We start from the raw sequence: 16,154 nt of genomic DNA, 5'->3' as shown, positions 1-16,154 counted from the left end.
CCCCCCCCCCCCCAGGGCAGAGGGCTGGTTGCCGGGGAAACTAATCCTGTAATTGGAGGCTTGGGCTGCTCAGACCCACCCCACATCTCCGGGGAGGGGAGAGAGGCTGGAGTTTGCGTTAATCCCCAAAGGCCAATGATTTCATCAACCTCGCCTACTGGATGAAGCCTCTATGAAATCCCAGAAAGACGGGGTTTGGGAGTTTCCGAGTTGGTTGGTGAACTTGGGAGATTTGGAGGAGACTGCTCACCTGGAGAGAGCACGGACGGTTCCCCGCACCTTGACCCCCCGCTTCTCTTCCATCTCGGCCATTCCTGGCTTCTGTCTCTTTATCTGAAGCCGGTGATTTACCTCGTTATGTGTTTCCCCTGAGCTCTGTGAACCGCTCTAGCAGATTAATGGAACCCAAGGAGGGGTCTTGGGAACCTCTCGTCTCTAGCGGGTCAGTCACAAGCACAGGTGACAAGCCGGACTTGGAATTGGCGTCTGAAGTGTCTGTTGGGCCATTGTTGTAGGACTGCGCCCTTCTCCTGCGGGATCTCTGTGGTCTCCAGGTCGACCGTGTCGGAATTGAGTTGAATTGTAGGGTGCTGGGTTGGTGTCCCAGAATCGCTTCATGGTGTGGGGGAAAGAACAGCGATGCGTGTTGAAATTGGGAGCAGAAGGGTAGACACTAAGTCCTATCTTTGCCCAGATATATCTATATCTCAACCCACTCGTGCCCCAAATTGCAGTTCAGCTGGAACGCAGGTGACAGACTGCTCTCGTCGACCCACTCCTTCTGCCTGGATCTCCTGGTCTCCACCCATACAGTCCTTGGATCTATGCACCTTCCACTTGGCTGATTAATCCCCAAAGCTCCCTTTCATTCCTTACCACTGGCTGTCTCTTGGCCCTGTTCTAATCTCCCCCATTGTGAATTCTCTCCTGTGCCTTTGAAGGGTGAAATCAGGTTGCATGAAAACATGGCGGTGCATTGTTCTCTAGAGCTGAGAAAGGCTCTGCGTGGATTATGATCCTGGCTGTGAATCCGTAGGAGCGACAATAGGATATATCCACAGAATGGGTGCATCCTAATTGATGAAGAGACTGTGTGCGCATGTGCGTGCACATGCATGCACGTACTTACTCATTTGAGAGGTGGGAAGGTAGGGTTCTGCGTATTTTTTCAGCTTTTCAACCAAATTCACAGCTGTAGAACACGCTAGTGCCGTGACCTGCGTAGTTTTGGCCACTTGGGGTCTTTTCAAGGGCTGAGCGCCATGCCCAAACTCCGGAACACCATGCTTTTTCCCATGGGTTCTAGCCAAATTTACCACCCGTCCTGTTCCAGAGAAATCCAGAACGTCAGGGGCTTACATACAGCTTTCATTCTACACGTGTACCACCCCGGTGCTATCTGGAGCCTAGACCATATTTGCTCACCAGAACGGTGGATTCATTGTCGGATCCCCACGACAGCAGAGTGTGCCTGCCATATGCATTTGTGACACCGAGCCTTGGTAGTGAAGCCTCCCCGGAAGGAATGTTCTTGCTGTACTAATCAAGAAGTCAGTCGGTGGCCCAGTCGGTTAAGGGTCCGATGTCGGCTGGGGTCACGGTCTCGAGCCCCGCGTCGGGCTCTGTGCTGACAGCTCGGAGCCTGGATCCTGTTTCAGATTCTGGGTCTCTCCATCTCTCTGCCCCTCCCCTGCTCATGCTCTGTGTCTCTCTGTCTCTCAATAATAAATAATCCTTAAAAAAAAAAATGAAAAAAAAGAAGTCAAGGGCGTGTGGCCGCAAGGAAATACTCCTCTGGACTTTCAATGCTAGAGAGAACGTGGCCGTCTGGTCAACCTGTGTCACTGCAAAAAGATTTCTCCAGAAAGTCTGAAGAGCAGCAGAACAGGACCCCCGCCCCTGCCAACACCGTTCGTGCTCCCCATATGCCTTCACGCCTCAATCCCGCACATCATGGACCCTCCCAGCGGCAGGAAGCGAGAAGGGGAAGCAGGAGACCCGGGCTCGGCTCTCAATAAGTGAAACAGGGACTTCCTGCACGTCCTCACGTCTGCACTCCCTGTACCACCTTGGAGACAACACGGCATCCGTGCAGAGGCCGCGAGCGAACAGGTGCCGTCCCGAAAGGCATCCTCACCCCGAAGGCGCTGTGCATTTGCACACGCATTTCACGGACGCCTTTTGTGTATACGACCGTGGCTTGGTAGCATGTGTACCCGTCAGTGGTCGGCAAAAGGAACATGTGTTTTAATTTTGATTTCATTTCTTATTTTTCTAACGTTCGTTTATTGTTGAGAGAGACAGACAATGAGCAGGGGACGGGCAGAGAGAGGGGGAGACAATCCGAAACAGGCTCCAGGCTCCGAGCTGTCAGCACAGAGCCCGACGCGGGGCTCGAACTCACAAGGTCACGAGATCACGTGACCTGAGCTAAAATCGGACGCTTAAACGACTGAGCCCCCCGGGCGCCCCTAAACATGTGTTTTAAATGCTTCCCTTCGGCACAGCAGGGCTTCCCCTTTCCGGGATGGGGAAGGTTTCCTCCCTTCTGCCTCGGGTTTGTGTTTCTCTGCGTGACCTCCTCTCCCGACCCCTGTGCACGCTTCTTCCTTTATGATTTTCTCTCGAGTGCATCTTTCCGGTCCTGGCGAGCTGTCCCCCCGTGTGTGGCTTCGTCTTTATCTTGTTGGCACGGCCCGTCCCAGCAGGCAGGACCCTCTGCTGGAGGTGGACGCCCCGAGCCCGCTTCTCCAAGCAGGGGGGGTTCTTGGTGCATAATTGCACTTTTTCTCGTTTGGTCATGAGGCTGCTTCCTCCTGTCACCTGTTACAAGGGTCCCCAGTCCTGTGGGATCAGAGCCCACCCTGGTGAGCTCATTTTACCTTAATCTCCTCTTTAAGGACCTTATCCCCTAATACGATCACATTTTGAGGTCCTGGGCATAGGGCTTCTGCATATAATTTTGGGTGACAGAATTCAGCCTGGGGGACACTTTGTTATCACAACATGCTCTTGGGGCTCAGTTGGTGAACTGGCTGACTTCAGCTCAGGTCATGATCTCACAGTTTGTGAGTCCGAGCCCCTCATTGGACTCTCTGCTTAGCACAGAACCCGCTTCGGATTCTGTGTATCCCTCTGCCTCTGTCCCTCCCCCATGCGCGCGCTCTGTGTCTCAGAAGTAAAATAAACAGCAAAAAACAAACAAACAAAAAACATGGTAGCAGATTACATCTACATACGCATATTCAAGCATCTGTTCCCGTATATGAATATCTCAATAACTATACAGCATCTTTCTTTTTTTTAGGTTTATTTATTTATTTACAGAGAGAGAGTGGGGAAGGGGCAGAGAGCAAGAGAGAGAGAGAGAAAGAATCTGAAACAGGCTGTTTACTGCCAGTGCAGAGCCTGATGCAGGGGTCAAACCCATGAACCATGAGATCGTGAGTTGAGCCGAAATGAAGAGCTAGATCCTTAACCGACTGAGCCCGCCCCGCGCTCCTGTCCATATGGCATCTTACTGTCCGTTCACGCCCGCGCCCTAACGTCTGTGTGTCCCTGGCGCGGCTCTGACTCCCATGTGCCGTCCCGCAGGTTCTGGACGTGCCACGATGAGCGCTTCCTGTACATGCTCATGGAGTTCGTGCCCGGCGGCGAGCTTTTCAGCTACCTGCGGAAGCGAGGCCGCTTCTCCAGCAGCACCGGGCTGTTCTACTCCGCGGAGATCGTCTGCGCCATTGAGTACCTGCACTCAAAGGAGATCGTCTACAGGGACTTGAAGCCGGAAAACATACTGCTGGACAGGGATGGCCACATCAAGCTCACCGACTTTGGGTTCGCCAAGAAACTGGTAGACAAGTAAGTGACCGTTTTCACTTTCACGTTTCCCCTTTCTCCGCATCCTGGACAACACCTGTCCTGTCTTGCCTTTTTGATTCCAGCCCTTGACAAGTGTGCGGGGGTGTATGTCGAATTACTGATTCTTTTTATCACAATTATACAGGTGCACGTGTACTGTGCACAGAGCTCTCTCCCCTCCCCCCCACCCCAGCCATTTCTTTTTTTTTTAAAAATTTTCTTGAATGCTTATGATTTTTGAGCGACCGTGAGAGTAAGAGCACAGATGCTGGATGGGGCTGAGTTGAGTTCCAGGAGCAAACAATAATTCTATAAGGTGAAATCTTACGCAGTTGGGCATACGATGCCTTTTTTTGGGTGCGCTTCTCCCCATGATCTGCCGTGCTCCATTTAGCTGAGGACATGTTCGGACCTAGTGTGTACGATTATAGAATATACAACGTATAAACGTCCAGCCTTTAGCTTAAGGGAGGGTAATGCACCTGTAATGCCAGTGTGTGTTGATTTCCACGGGTCTTTAGGTGCCGCGAATCACAGAGACCATATTCTCTCTTCATGAGGAGTAATTCAGCCTTTATAGATACAATTCAGGGCAGACAGTACCGTAAATCCCATGCATTTAAGCCCGGCGCATTCGTGGCATATTTCATCAAAAATACCTCATCAGATATTTCATCAAAAATATTTCATCCAAATAACCTGAAAACAAAAGAAACAAAAAAACCTACAAAACTGATGTGCGATGTGATGGGAGTATCTACACAGCGTGAAAGAAAGTTTTCCACACCCGTCTCTATATCCTTCGCCTTACTTGCCTCTTTGGAGTCAGAATCTAAAATTCTATCCAAAACCAAACCTTTAGACCCCGACAAGCCCCACATACTGAGTCACCCAGGTGCCCCAAGAAGCCTTGTTTTAAAAAGTAAAATTTTAATAAGATAGCATACTTAACCCACTGCATCTCAAATATGATTATTCCAACACATAACCCCTGCAAACAGTTGGGCGCGTTTACGTGAATTTTTGGTGCGTCTCAGGGTACTACATTTTCATCAGAAACACTTACTCTGTGCTTTAACCCATAAAATTTACAGTTGGGAAGATAGACGCACATGGCCAGGCTTTCCAAAAATACTGGAAACTTTCTCAGCAACTGTAGTGAGTATTGGGTTTTAAATTTAAGTGTAGGGGCGCCTGGGTGGCTCAGTCGGTTAAGCGGCCGACTTTAGCTCAGGTCACGATCTCGCGGTCCGTGAGTTCGAGCCCCGCGTCAGGCTCTGGGCTGATGGCTCAGAGCCTGGAGCCTGCTTTGGATTCTGTGTCTCCCTCTCTGTCTAACCCCTCCCCGGCTCGCACTCTGTCTCTCTCAAAAATGAATAAACATTAAACAAGTTTTAAGTTTAAATTCATTAAAAGTGGATTAAAATTTCAATTCCATAGTCATTCCAGGTCATGATCTCAGGGTTGTGAGTTTGAACCCCATGTTGGGTGTAGAGATTACGTACAAATAAAATCTTAAAAAAAAAAAGAAAAGAAAGAAAGAAAAGAAAAATCTCCTCATATTTTTCCATTTCTTGATGACGTGGGGATGGCTAAGGTGATAATTCTATTCCTCATGTTATGGAAACGTCTGCATTTATGAGAACGTTGATTTTGGTCGGAAGCAGTTTTGCACGTTGTGATGCCGTCAACTTCCATCTGATTATCCCCTGTGGAATTTCCCGTATTCCCTTTGTAAGAATAAGGCCCATAAAAGCAAACTGGTCTTCCATACCCCTGTGAACGGAGACCCTATTAACACATCGTAGCTGGTTTAGAATATTGGGGCCGTCCCCCGTTGGCATCACGTCGTAGAAAGTCCTTACACCCCCTTCTCCGCTTTTTGTTTTCTTTAAGTCCTTTTATTTGGAAGTCTGATTCCAACCATCCCGCCTTAAAATGTTTCACGCATTCGCTTGCTTCTAAGTTTGGCGAGCGGTGTTCCTCTGCAGTTACCCCATCGTGTCCATTTAAGACTAAATGGATGACGGTGGTGGTGTAGATAACATCACGCAGTTAATTTACTTAAGACGTTGAGTTCGGGGAAAGAAGGCCTCATTACCATCTCGATCTATTGCTTTTACAAACAACTTCATTTTCCAGGCATGGGCCGTGTAGACCACAAAAACACTCCCCCCGACCCCCCCTTCTTCCTAATTGTTCTTGATTTGCTTGGTGAAGTCTCTCCCTTCTGGGCCAGCTCTGGACCCGTGGTGCCCGTGGGCACATAGTCACGTCCTCTCTTCTGGTTCAGGATTCGACAACAGACCTGATTTTTGCATAAAGGTGGAAGGAAACGTCCACAGGGATCAGCCCAGAAGACGTGGAACCAACCACAGACTCATCTGCAGTAATGTTTTTTGTTTTTTATTAAAATTTTTTTAATGTTTTTATTTATTTTTGAGAGAGAGAGAGACAGAGTGTGAGTGTAAGAGACCCAGAGAGAGAGGGAGACACAGAATCCGAAGCAGGCTCCAGGCTCTGAGCTGTCAGCGCAGAGCCCGATGCGGGGCTAGAACCCACGAGCCGCGAGATTACGGCCTGAGCCGAAGTCGGACGCTTAACCGACTGAGCCACCCAGGTGCTCCTGCAAGAATGGTTTTGAACACATAATGTGGAAAAGTGTGTTTCTCCTGTCTTTTTAATAACATCGCGTGCAGTGTGGTTGAGCACGTAATTCGGTAGTCCACCTGCTTCTTTCGTAGTGACTGAATTTTTTAAGCTTTCCCTCGGTTCTCAATAGCAGGTGTATTTTTTCCCTCCTGTGTCTTAATTTTACAGAACTCTTATTTTCTTAGAGTGAGTTCTTTTTACACTGGTGTTTCTTATTGTTGCGTGAAACTATTTATCACACACTTTCTATTCTGCATGTAGCTTTCCTAGCAGATGAAGGGGCACGCTAGAATTATTTTTCATTTTCTGAAGTGATCAAAAGAAAATACTGACGCATTTACTTCAGTTATTCTGTTGTAGTTTAAAAAAATTTTTTTTGTGTTTATTTTTGAGACATTGAGAGAGAGAGTGAGTGAGGGAGGGGCAGAGAGAGAGGGAGACACTGAGCCTGAAGCAGGCTCCAGGCTCTGAGGTGTCAGCACAGAGCCCGATGCGGAGCTCGAACTCATGAACCGCGAGATCACGACCTGAGCCGAAGTCGGATGCCTAACCGACTGAGCTACCCAGGCGCCTCTGTAGTTTTTAAAATTCACATGTTTCATTGAGTGCCATCCTTTGGATTTTTGTGCCTGACATCTTGCTAGTAATAAGTAACATTGTTCCCAGTCTTTAACAATAGTTCCTTAACGTTCTCAAACACCCACCAGAGGGGAGAGAATTGTTGACCTTGAATCCTGTATGCCTCTCACCCAGATTCAGTGGGCATCAAACCTTTGCCACCTGATTTGAGGGTTTTTTTTTTTTTTTGGCTTTATTTATTTATTTTTTTTATTATGAAATGTATTGTCAAATTGGTTTCCATACAGCACCCAGTGCTCAACCTGATTTGAGTTTTTACCTCTCCCACATTTTTGTTTCTTACATTATTTATTTTTTATTTTTTCAAACTTTTTTTTAAGTTTATTTATTTTGAGACAGACAGAGCAAGTGGGGGAAGAGTAGAGAGAAGGAGAGAGAGAATCCCAAGCAGGCTCTGCTCTGTCAGCACAGAGCTTGACTTGGGGCTTGATCTCATGAACGGTGAGATCCTGATCTGAGCCAAAACCAAGAGTCAGACGCTCAACTGACTGAGCCACCCAGGCGCCACTGTTTGGTACATTTTAAAGTAATTACTCACCATGCTATCTCTAATGGAGAATGATTTAAAAAAATAACATCAATACTTTATCACATTTTTTTTGATGTTTATTTTTGAGAGAGAGAGATAGAGAGCAGGTGAGGGGCAGAGGGAGAGGGAGACACAGAATCCGAAGCAGGCTTCAGGCTCCGAGCTGTCAGCACAGAGCCCAATGCAGGGCTTGAACCCATGAGCTGTGAGATCATGACCTGAGCCGAAGTCCCACGCTCAACCGACTGAACCTCCCAGGCACCCCAATGCCCTGAGGATATTTGCCATCCACTGCTTTGCTCATCGGTGAAGTGAAAATTATTCCTACTCCTTAGGATTGTTGGTAAGAATGGATGGATCTGCTAATTGGAAAGTACATACTTAGGACAGTTCCAGGCACATAGTAAGCACTGAGCATACATATGTTGCTTTTGACTTTATCATCCCTGCCATCAGCATCACCATCATTACCACTATGACCATCCATTGTCATCACCTTCATCACCATCACCACCATTATCATCATCACCTTGACCATCATGACCACCATGATCACCAAGATCACCACCATCACCATCACCACCATGACCGCCATCACTAGGACCACCATCATCATCACCTTGACCATCATCACTGTGACCATCGTCACCACCTTGACCATCATGACCACCATGATTGCCGAGATCACCACCATGACCATCATCACTATGACTGTCATCATCACCATGACCATCATCATCACCTTGACCATCATCACTGTGACCATCATCATTATCACCTTGACCATCATCACTATGACTGTCATCATCACCTTGACCATCATCATCACCTTGACCATCATCACTGTGACCATCATCATCATCACCTTGACCATCATCATCATCACCTTGACCATCATCACTATGACCGTCATCATCACTGTGACCATCATCATCATCACCATGACCATCATCACTATGACCGTCATCATCACCTTGACCATCGTCATCACCTTGACCATCATCACTGTGACCATCATCATCATCACCTTGACCATCATCACTGTGACCATCATCATCATCACCTTGACCATCATCATTGTGACCATCATCATCATCACCTTGACCATCATCATCACCTTGACCATCATCACTGTGACCATCATCATCATCACCTTGACCATCATCATCTTGACCATCATCACTATGACCGTCATCATCACCTTGACCGTCATCACTGTGACCATCATCATCACCTTGACCATCATCACTATGACCATCATCATCACCCTGACCATCATCACTATGACTGTCATCATCACCTTGACCATCATCATCACCATGACCATCATCATCACTATGATCACCATGATCGCCGAGATCACCACCACGACCATCACTGCCATGACCATCACCACCATGACCATCATCACTATGACAGTCATCATCACCATCACCATCATCATCAATATCCTCACCGTCATCATCACCGTCATCACCATCACAACCATCTCCATCACCACCATTACTGTGGACTGAATTGTGTCTCTCCAGAATTCATATATTGAAACTTTAACCCCCCGAAGTGACTGCGTTTGGATATACTGCTTTTAGGAGGTACTTGAGGTTAAATGAGGTCAGGAGAGTGAGATCCTAGTATGATAGGATTGATGGCTGCCTCCTCACCGTGTCCTCACACGGTAGAAAGAGATGTCTTGTGTCTGTCCCCCTCCTTATAAGGACACCAGTTACTGAGTTAGTCTATCTTCATCCAATATTACCTCGTCTTAACTTGATTCCATCAGCAAGATCCTATTTCCAAATAAGATCACATTCACGGGCTCTGGGGTTTAGGACTTTTGGGGGAAGACCGTTCACCTCTGTACAGGCGCCATGACGAGCGATTCGAGGTGCGCTTTGCAGAGTCGTGTTTTTCTTCCGTTAACGCGCCCACGGCAGTGGAAGTGATAGCCGTGCACAAACGGAGAACCTCGGGTGTCCCCTTGCCTTCTCTCCAAGAGCCGAGTGAGCTGAGAGACACGAGACCAGGTGCATAGACAATTCACAGCCTGCACCGGCGGTGTCTGCGTAACATCCAGGGCTGTCTGTCTGTCTTTACCTACTTACTGAGGTCCGAAGCTCTCTGTTGCAATTTACGCCTCTCTGTGCAGCCAAGAAGCACCAGACGCTTTTGCCAGAGGCTCTTCCTCTAGAGAGGCGTCCGCCTACCCCAGGCCACTTAGAAATTCCCTCTGTGCCCCTTACGCTAGGACAGAGCCAGAAAGATACTCCCCTTTCCAAGTGGAAGTGGAGACGCTGTACCTAATGTATATATAATGCGGCCACCTGTGCATTTAGGAGCTGGCCGATTGCCAGCTGGCTTCAGGCAGCCTTGGGAGCCCGTAAGTTGGCAAGGTGGGCAGAGGTGTTCTGGAGATGGGCTCAGGGTCTCACGTGTCAGAGTCTTAGTGGGCGAGGGGTCGTCAGCCATCCAGCGGGACCATGTGGGAGTCAGTATGACCATCTTCTGGACCTCCAAACTTGGGTTTTCAGAGGTTTTCTGTTCCCTGCCTTCAGTTGGCTTATGTTCCCTTAGACGACACACCGTGTCCCGTAGAACGTGCGGGTCCAGCCCGCACGTGCTTCAGAAGGAAGGTTCTTCGTGTGAGTGGCCGGCTTGGGGAGTGCGTGCCTTTCCCACAGCTGCCGTAACAAAGCACCGTGACCGGGGGGCCTCGGATGATGACATTCTGCGGTTCCCTCACTTTCAGCCCACGGTCCTCTGCGTGGGGCTAGAAGCTACATTTTTGGCAAGTCTCACCTCCTCTGTGGAGAAAATCCTTCCCAAAGCCCCCCCCCCTTGCTCCATTTCAACCCCAAATATCCCAGGGTACCTTAACCTCAGGATTTCTAGAAGCCACTGGGGAGACTAACATGACCTTGAAGCCACAGACACCTTGAAAATGCGTCAGATCTTTTTGGGAACAGGTGGAAAGTTCACAGCACTTCCTCCCCGAGGACAGAAGTACTTTGTTGCTGGGGGCTCTTGATGGGACCCCCAAGACAGGAGGTTATGAACGAATTCTTGCATTTGTTTTCCGTATCATTTCCTAGGAAAACCAGTACTGTGGCTTTTTTGCGTTTCGAGTAATAATGGTGAAGCGACAGCCAACGGCGGGTGGTGGTCAAACCGAGCGTGTATTTTTGCTTGTATCGGGATAGATGAGTGTTGGTAAGGGAACCAATCCTGGTCCACAATGCCAGTATCTCTGTCCAGCGCGGTGTGTCTGCGGGATGGGGAGGGACATGGCTGTGCTGGCCGAAGCCATTGTCACGCGCGGTCCTCCTGAGACGCACGCATTCGCCGAGCCCAGCTAACTCTTCTGTGCGTGCTGTTCTCTGTCCCCAGGACGTGGACGCTTTGTGGCACGCCCGAGTACCTGGCCCCCGAAGTCATCCAGAGCAAGGGCCATGGGAGAGCTGTGGACTGGTGGGCGCTTGGCATCCTGATATTTGAGATGCATTCGGGGTGAGTAGGGCTCCCATGGAGAAAAAGGAAGTCCACTTGCTGACGGGGTACCTCCCTTTCCTGCTTCTAGAACCGTGCTCTCCGCTGGCAAATACCTGTGCCAGTTTCCCAGTCGGTGCCACCATGGCCACGGGGACCCACAGGTAAGTGCGCTTTCGTAAGAGCAAAAGCGCCCACCACAAGCACCGGCCGTTGGGACCTCTACCCTGTGTCTAAGTGTTCCTGCCTCCCGTGAATATAATATTCAGTCTTCCGCTTGGACCCTTTTGGAGCAGTGGACAGAGCTAAGCAATTACAGCACGTTTCGGATGAAAGTAAATAAATCCGCATGGAGTTCAGGACGTTATGAAGGAGCAGCGAGCCAGTAAGCAGAGAGCGTGCCCATGGTCGCTTTGCGTGAGGTTTGCAAAGTCACCCTGTCCCGTCGTCCGGATGCCAGAGGTGTTTCACGTGTTATCAAGGCATCGTCATGGTGAAAAACTCCAGTCTGGCTTAGGCATGACGTGGGTGTGATGCTCTTTTACCAGAAGCATAAAGCAAGCATCCCATGCTTAGCAACTGTGGACGTGGGGACTCCTCCTGGTCCCATGGAGGAAGAGCTCTTGTCTGATGGTGCGGACGACGGGCGTCCGGTGTGTCAGGTGCCAGGAGACTGGCCGGGGGCTCCTGGATGTGCGGGCCTCGCTCCCTGTCCTTTGTCCTCTGTCTTTAGCTTCCTTGTTTCCTTCTGGGGAGGTCAGCAGACGCTTGGCCAAACCTGGACCCCATTCCACATCTGATATCCCTGTAGGGCAAGACCAGAGATTTTTGCCTGGAAACCTTCCCCTTCGGTTTGAAAAAAAATGATGGAAATGGGTGTATTTCTGCACGGAGGGTGTGGCCAGCGTGGAATCTGTGAAAGCCTGAATTTCTTTGTGTGTCTATTGATTATCTCAGTATTTAGCAACTGTTTACCTATATATTTATCATGTTTTAGCTATCATGTGTCTGTCGTCTGTGATCACCTCTCTACCAGTCTGTCTATGCATTCTGTGTATCTATCCTGTTTGTGTATCTAATCCACTTGTCTCTATATACCTGTCTGTCTGTCTATCCATCCATCCATCTATCCAGCTCTCCATCTATATTTATCTATCTCTGTATCTATCATCTATCAACGTGTCTATCTGCCTACCTATCTGTCTTTCTGCCTATCTACCTACCTACCTGTCTATGTATCTATCCGATCTTTCTGTCCATCTGTCTGTTTACCTGTCTATCATCTGTGTATGTATCTATCTATCCATCTATCTCTCCCATCTCTCCGTCCATCCATCCACCCATCCATCCATCCATCCATCTATTACCCATCACCTATCTGTCATCTATCTGGTCTTCTGTATTTTCCATTAACTCTTCGCTCAGATGTCTCTAGCAAATCACATAGAAACAAATTTCTTAATAGACACCCAGCCCGTGAAGTGCCAGGCAGACCAGAAGGTTAATATGAATCACACACAGGGTTCATCCATCAAGAAGATAAAACGGTTGTGAATATTTATACGTCCAAATTCATCAGATTCCCCTCAGACGGCCTGCAGCATATATCCCTTCCTTCATATTATTGACCGCTAGAGGTCACCATTGCTTAACAATAAATGAACCTTGGCGTCCAGGGCTTTAATAGATGAGGTTACCAGCAAGGTTTTCTTTGTATTACTAGGTACGTTCTGTTAGGATACATTCTACTTACAGAATATAATAATGGGAAATATTGTTAGTAAGTACAGTTTTGGAACATATTGTTAGACTATAAGGAAACTATTGGAATTAAATAGAATAAAATAAAATTAGATTATAATAGGACATATTCGAATGAATATATTAGGATAATAATGTAAATAATTATTGGGATGATTAAAATACTATTAGGATATATATAATCCATTCAAATATTAGAAAACACTGTATTAGAATATTAGAAAATGGAATGTTTCTTTTTTTAATGGAATATCATCGATTTTTAATATATTTCTAATATAATATTAGGAGTAGAATAGAAAATAGTGCAGGTACGTATGCGTTTACACTAACGTATTTCTGTTTTACACATCTCCAGTTGGAGTGAGTCTGGGTTTTCTGGAGGGATTTCTTTTACTTTTTTTTTTTTTTTTGTAGTATTTATTTATTTATTTATTTATTTTGCTTATTTAGTTTTGAGAGACAGAGAGAGACAGAGCATGAACAGGGGAGGGGCAGAGAGAGAGGGGAGACATAGAATCGGAAGCAGGCTCCAGGCTCTGAGCTGTCAGCACAGAGCCCCACGCGGGGCTCGAACTCACAAACCTCGAGATCATGACCTGAGCCGAAGTCGGACGCTGAAGCCACTGAGCCCCCCCAGGCGCCCCTGGAGGGATTTCTTGACAGTGATGACTGTGTATGCCGCAAGCCTGGCTGATCCCTCTTGGGCATTCTTTGGCTCCTGCAGTTGTACGAGACTCTGCCCTCACCTGGACCCGTTCTGAATTTCCTCCTTGCCCCCTCCAGCTGCTCCCTGTGTTGGCCAGGGGACATTTCCCTGGCAGGAGCTGGAGTTGTCCCCCACACACACCAACGAGGCCACCATTGCTGGAGTTGGATGGGGAAAACAAAAACAAAAACGTATCCACATTCAGCTCTGTCGTCAGAAAAAAAAAGGCCATCGCAAAACTCCTCAAAGACGCTTCAGGAACCCTAGGGTTCCCTGGGACCCCGTATTGAGAATCGTGGCCAGCCGGCTTCACCGAGTGCCCCTCAGACTCTTTCTTACCCTACACTCGGCCCCTCACCCCCTCGCACAGCCCAGCTCGTTGTCTTTGCCCCTTTTTCTACAGGATGCACGTTTTACGTTTTCTACGCAAGTCCCAGGTCTTTGAGGAAAAGCAGCGAAAAGAATGGTGAACGGGTTGCACCTGCCCTTTCTGTTTTCTCTGCAGAAAAGTTCTTTCTTCTTGACAAACTCTTCCCTCGAACCCATGTCCCCCAGGCTCGCCCCCCGTGTGGTTTTCTAAGAGGGTGATGGGGAACGTGACGGCACGATGTGGTGCCTCTTTCTGGACGATCCATTCTACTGGAAGGTGTAGGTGGCTGGGTCGGATCTGGAAAAGACATCATGCAGCGATGATCTTCTTTTTCCGCTTGTTAAACTCCTGCTGACATAGCTTCCCGGTGACGCGGTCCTGTAATGCCTGCTTCCTGAGAACACTTTGTTTCACGCCGTCCGTAACGGTCGTTTGGTACGTATGACACATTTTCTCCTGGTGTCGGACGAGCGCGTTTCCCCGATGAAATCATACGGCCCGGTGTCCTCAGATGGGCTCGCCACCCAAGAACGGACGACGACGACTCTCCCAACCCTGGTTACACAAAGCATCTGGCAGATGAGGGAAGGTTGACTCGGGAGCTGTTAACTTGATAGGCGTAGTCGGATGGTGAGGACCGGCTGAGAATCTGCGTGCGTGTAGACCTTTCCTCCCGAGCCTGGTCTGGCCGGGTTCGCAGTACGAGGCAGCTCGTAACTCTGGAAGCAACGGTGGTCGGAAGAGTTGGAGTCACCAAACCCTAATCACCGGCCGCTCCGAGTCTCTGTTTATGGATCTGGAACGTCACTTCAGAAAAAAAACGCGATTTCATGCCTGCATCACCCACGGCCACACGTTCACCTTTATGCAGCGTTTTCCACGTCTCCTTCTCACCTGCCTCCTCTCCCTCAACGTGCCCATTAATTTCCTTTTTTTGTACGTTCCGTTCTGTTCTTTGTTTTTTCCATTTTCCACTTCTCTGTAATATACGTGCAGAGGTAATGGGTCTATTCTGTGTATCAGTAGCTGGCAAGACAGATGGCTAAAACCATGGTGGCTTCGGATAGGAATTTATCGTTTTTTTCCGTTCTGGAGACCCGAAGGTTGAGATCCAGGCACAGGCAGGGCTGCTGAGATCCAGCAGGCTCCAGGGGACGGTCCTTCCTGCCTCTTCCAGCTTCTGGAGCTCCAGGCGTCCCTGGGCTCGTGGCCGTGTCCCTCCCGTCTCTGCCTCTCCCTTCACGCGACTTCTCCTCTGTGTCTGTCCTCTTTTGTCTCTTACAAGGACATCTGCCATTGGATTCAGGGCCATCCTCAATCAGGATCGGCTCATCTCATATCCTTCACTTACCCACATTTTCAAAGAGTCTCCAAATAAGCTCCTATTCACAAATTGGCAGGGTAAGAAGGTGAAAAAAATTGAAAAAAATAAAAACAACTGTACTCTTTTGTTTTCTGTCATTTGTTTTTATTTTTTTCAATTTTTTTTTTTAATGTTTATTTTTGACCGATAGAGAGAGAGAGAGAGAGAGAGAGAAACCATGAGTGAGGGAGGGATAGAGAGAGGGAGACACAGAATCAGAATCAGGCTCCAGGCTCTGAGCTGTCAGCACAGGGCCCGACGCGGGGCTCGAACCCACGAACCGCGAGATCATGACTTGAGCCAAAGTTGGACGCTCAACCAACTGAGTCACCCAGGCACCTCTCTGTTGTTTTTTTTTAATGTCAGAAATTAATTTGGAGTATTGAAAGTTGCCATCTTCCATCAGGATACCATTTGCAAGTTGCATTTTATAAGTTATTTTCACTGCGTGTTTCACTTAATTAGAAGTTCCACTTCTAAAGAATCCAATTAACGGTTATACTTTTGAGTTGAGGGTATTACCCTTGGGAAGGAACTATGAGCCCATATCCAAAGTACAGCCTGTGCCTCGGGGCATGTAGGTAGGGATCTGGGATTTATTTCTTGATTCACTTCTGGATTTTCTTGGATTTTTTTTCCTCCTTGCGGTTTTAACTATATTTCTTACTTGTTTCAGATTTTTTTTCTATTTCAAGATATTAGAGAAGATACATATGTTGCTTTCTCTTTTTATAAATTAAAGAAGGTTTTTTATGTTTATTTTTGAGAGAGAGACAGAGAGATAGAG

General features: G+C 48.0%; 1 protein-coding gene across 2 annotated transcripts in view; it reads left to right on the top strand.

Moving 5' to 3' along the window:
* The window catches only part of PRKX (protein kinase X-linked), a 68,722-nt gene that overhangs the window by 39,401 nt on the left and 13,167 nt on the right, over positions 1–16,154 (top strand). For both annotated transcript variants that reach the window (XM_042926544.1, XM_042926546.1), the window contains exons 3-4: positions 3,595–3,858; positions 11,066–11,185. In XM_042926544.1, the coding sequence (XP_042782478.1) occupies positions 3,595–3,858; positions 11,066–11,185 (384 nt within the window). The remainder of the gene's footprint in view (positions 1–3,594; positions 3,859–11,065; positions 11,186–16,154) is intronic.

Source organism: Panthera leo, chromosome Y (genome assembly GCF_018350215.1).
Source record: "Panthera leo isolate Ple1 chromosome Y, P.leo_Ple1_pat1.1, whole genome shotgun sequence".
Taxonomy (NCBI): Eukaryota; Metazoa; Chordata; class Mammalia; order Carnivora; family Felidae; genus Panthera; species Panthera leo.
Note: the sequence above shows the minus strand (reverse complement) of the source record. Positions and strands in the feature narration are given on the sequence as shown.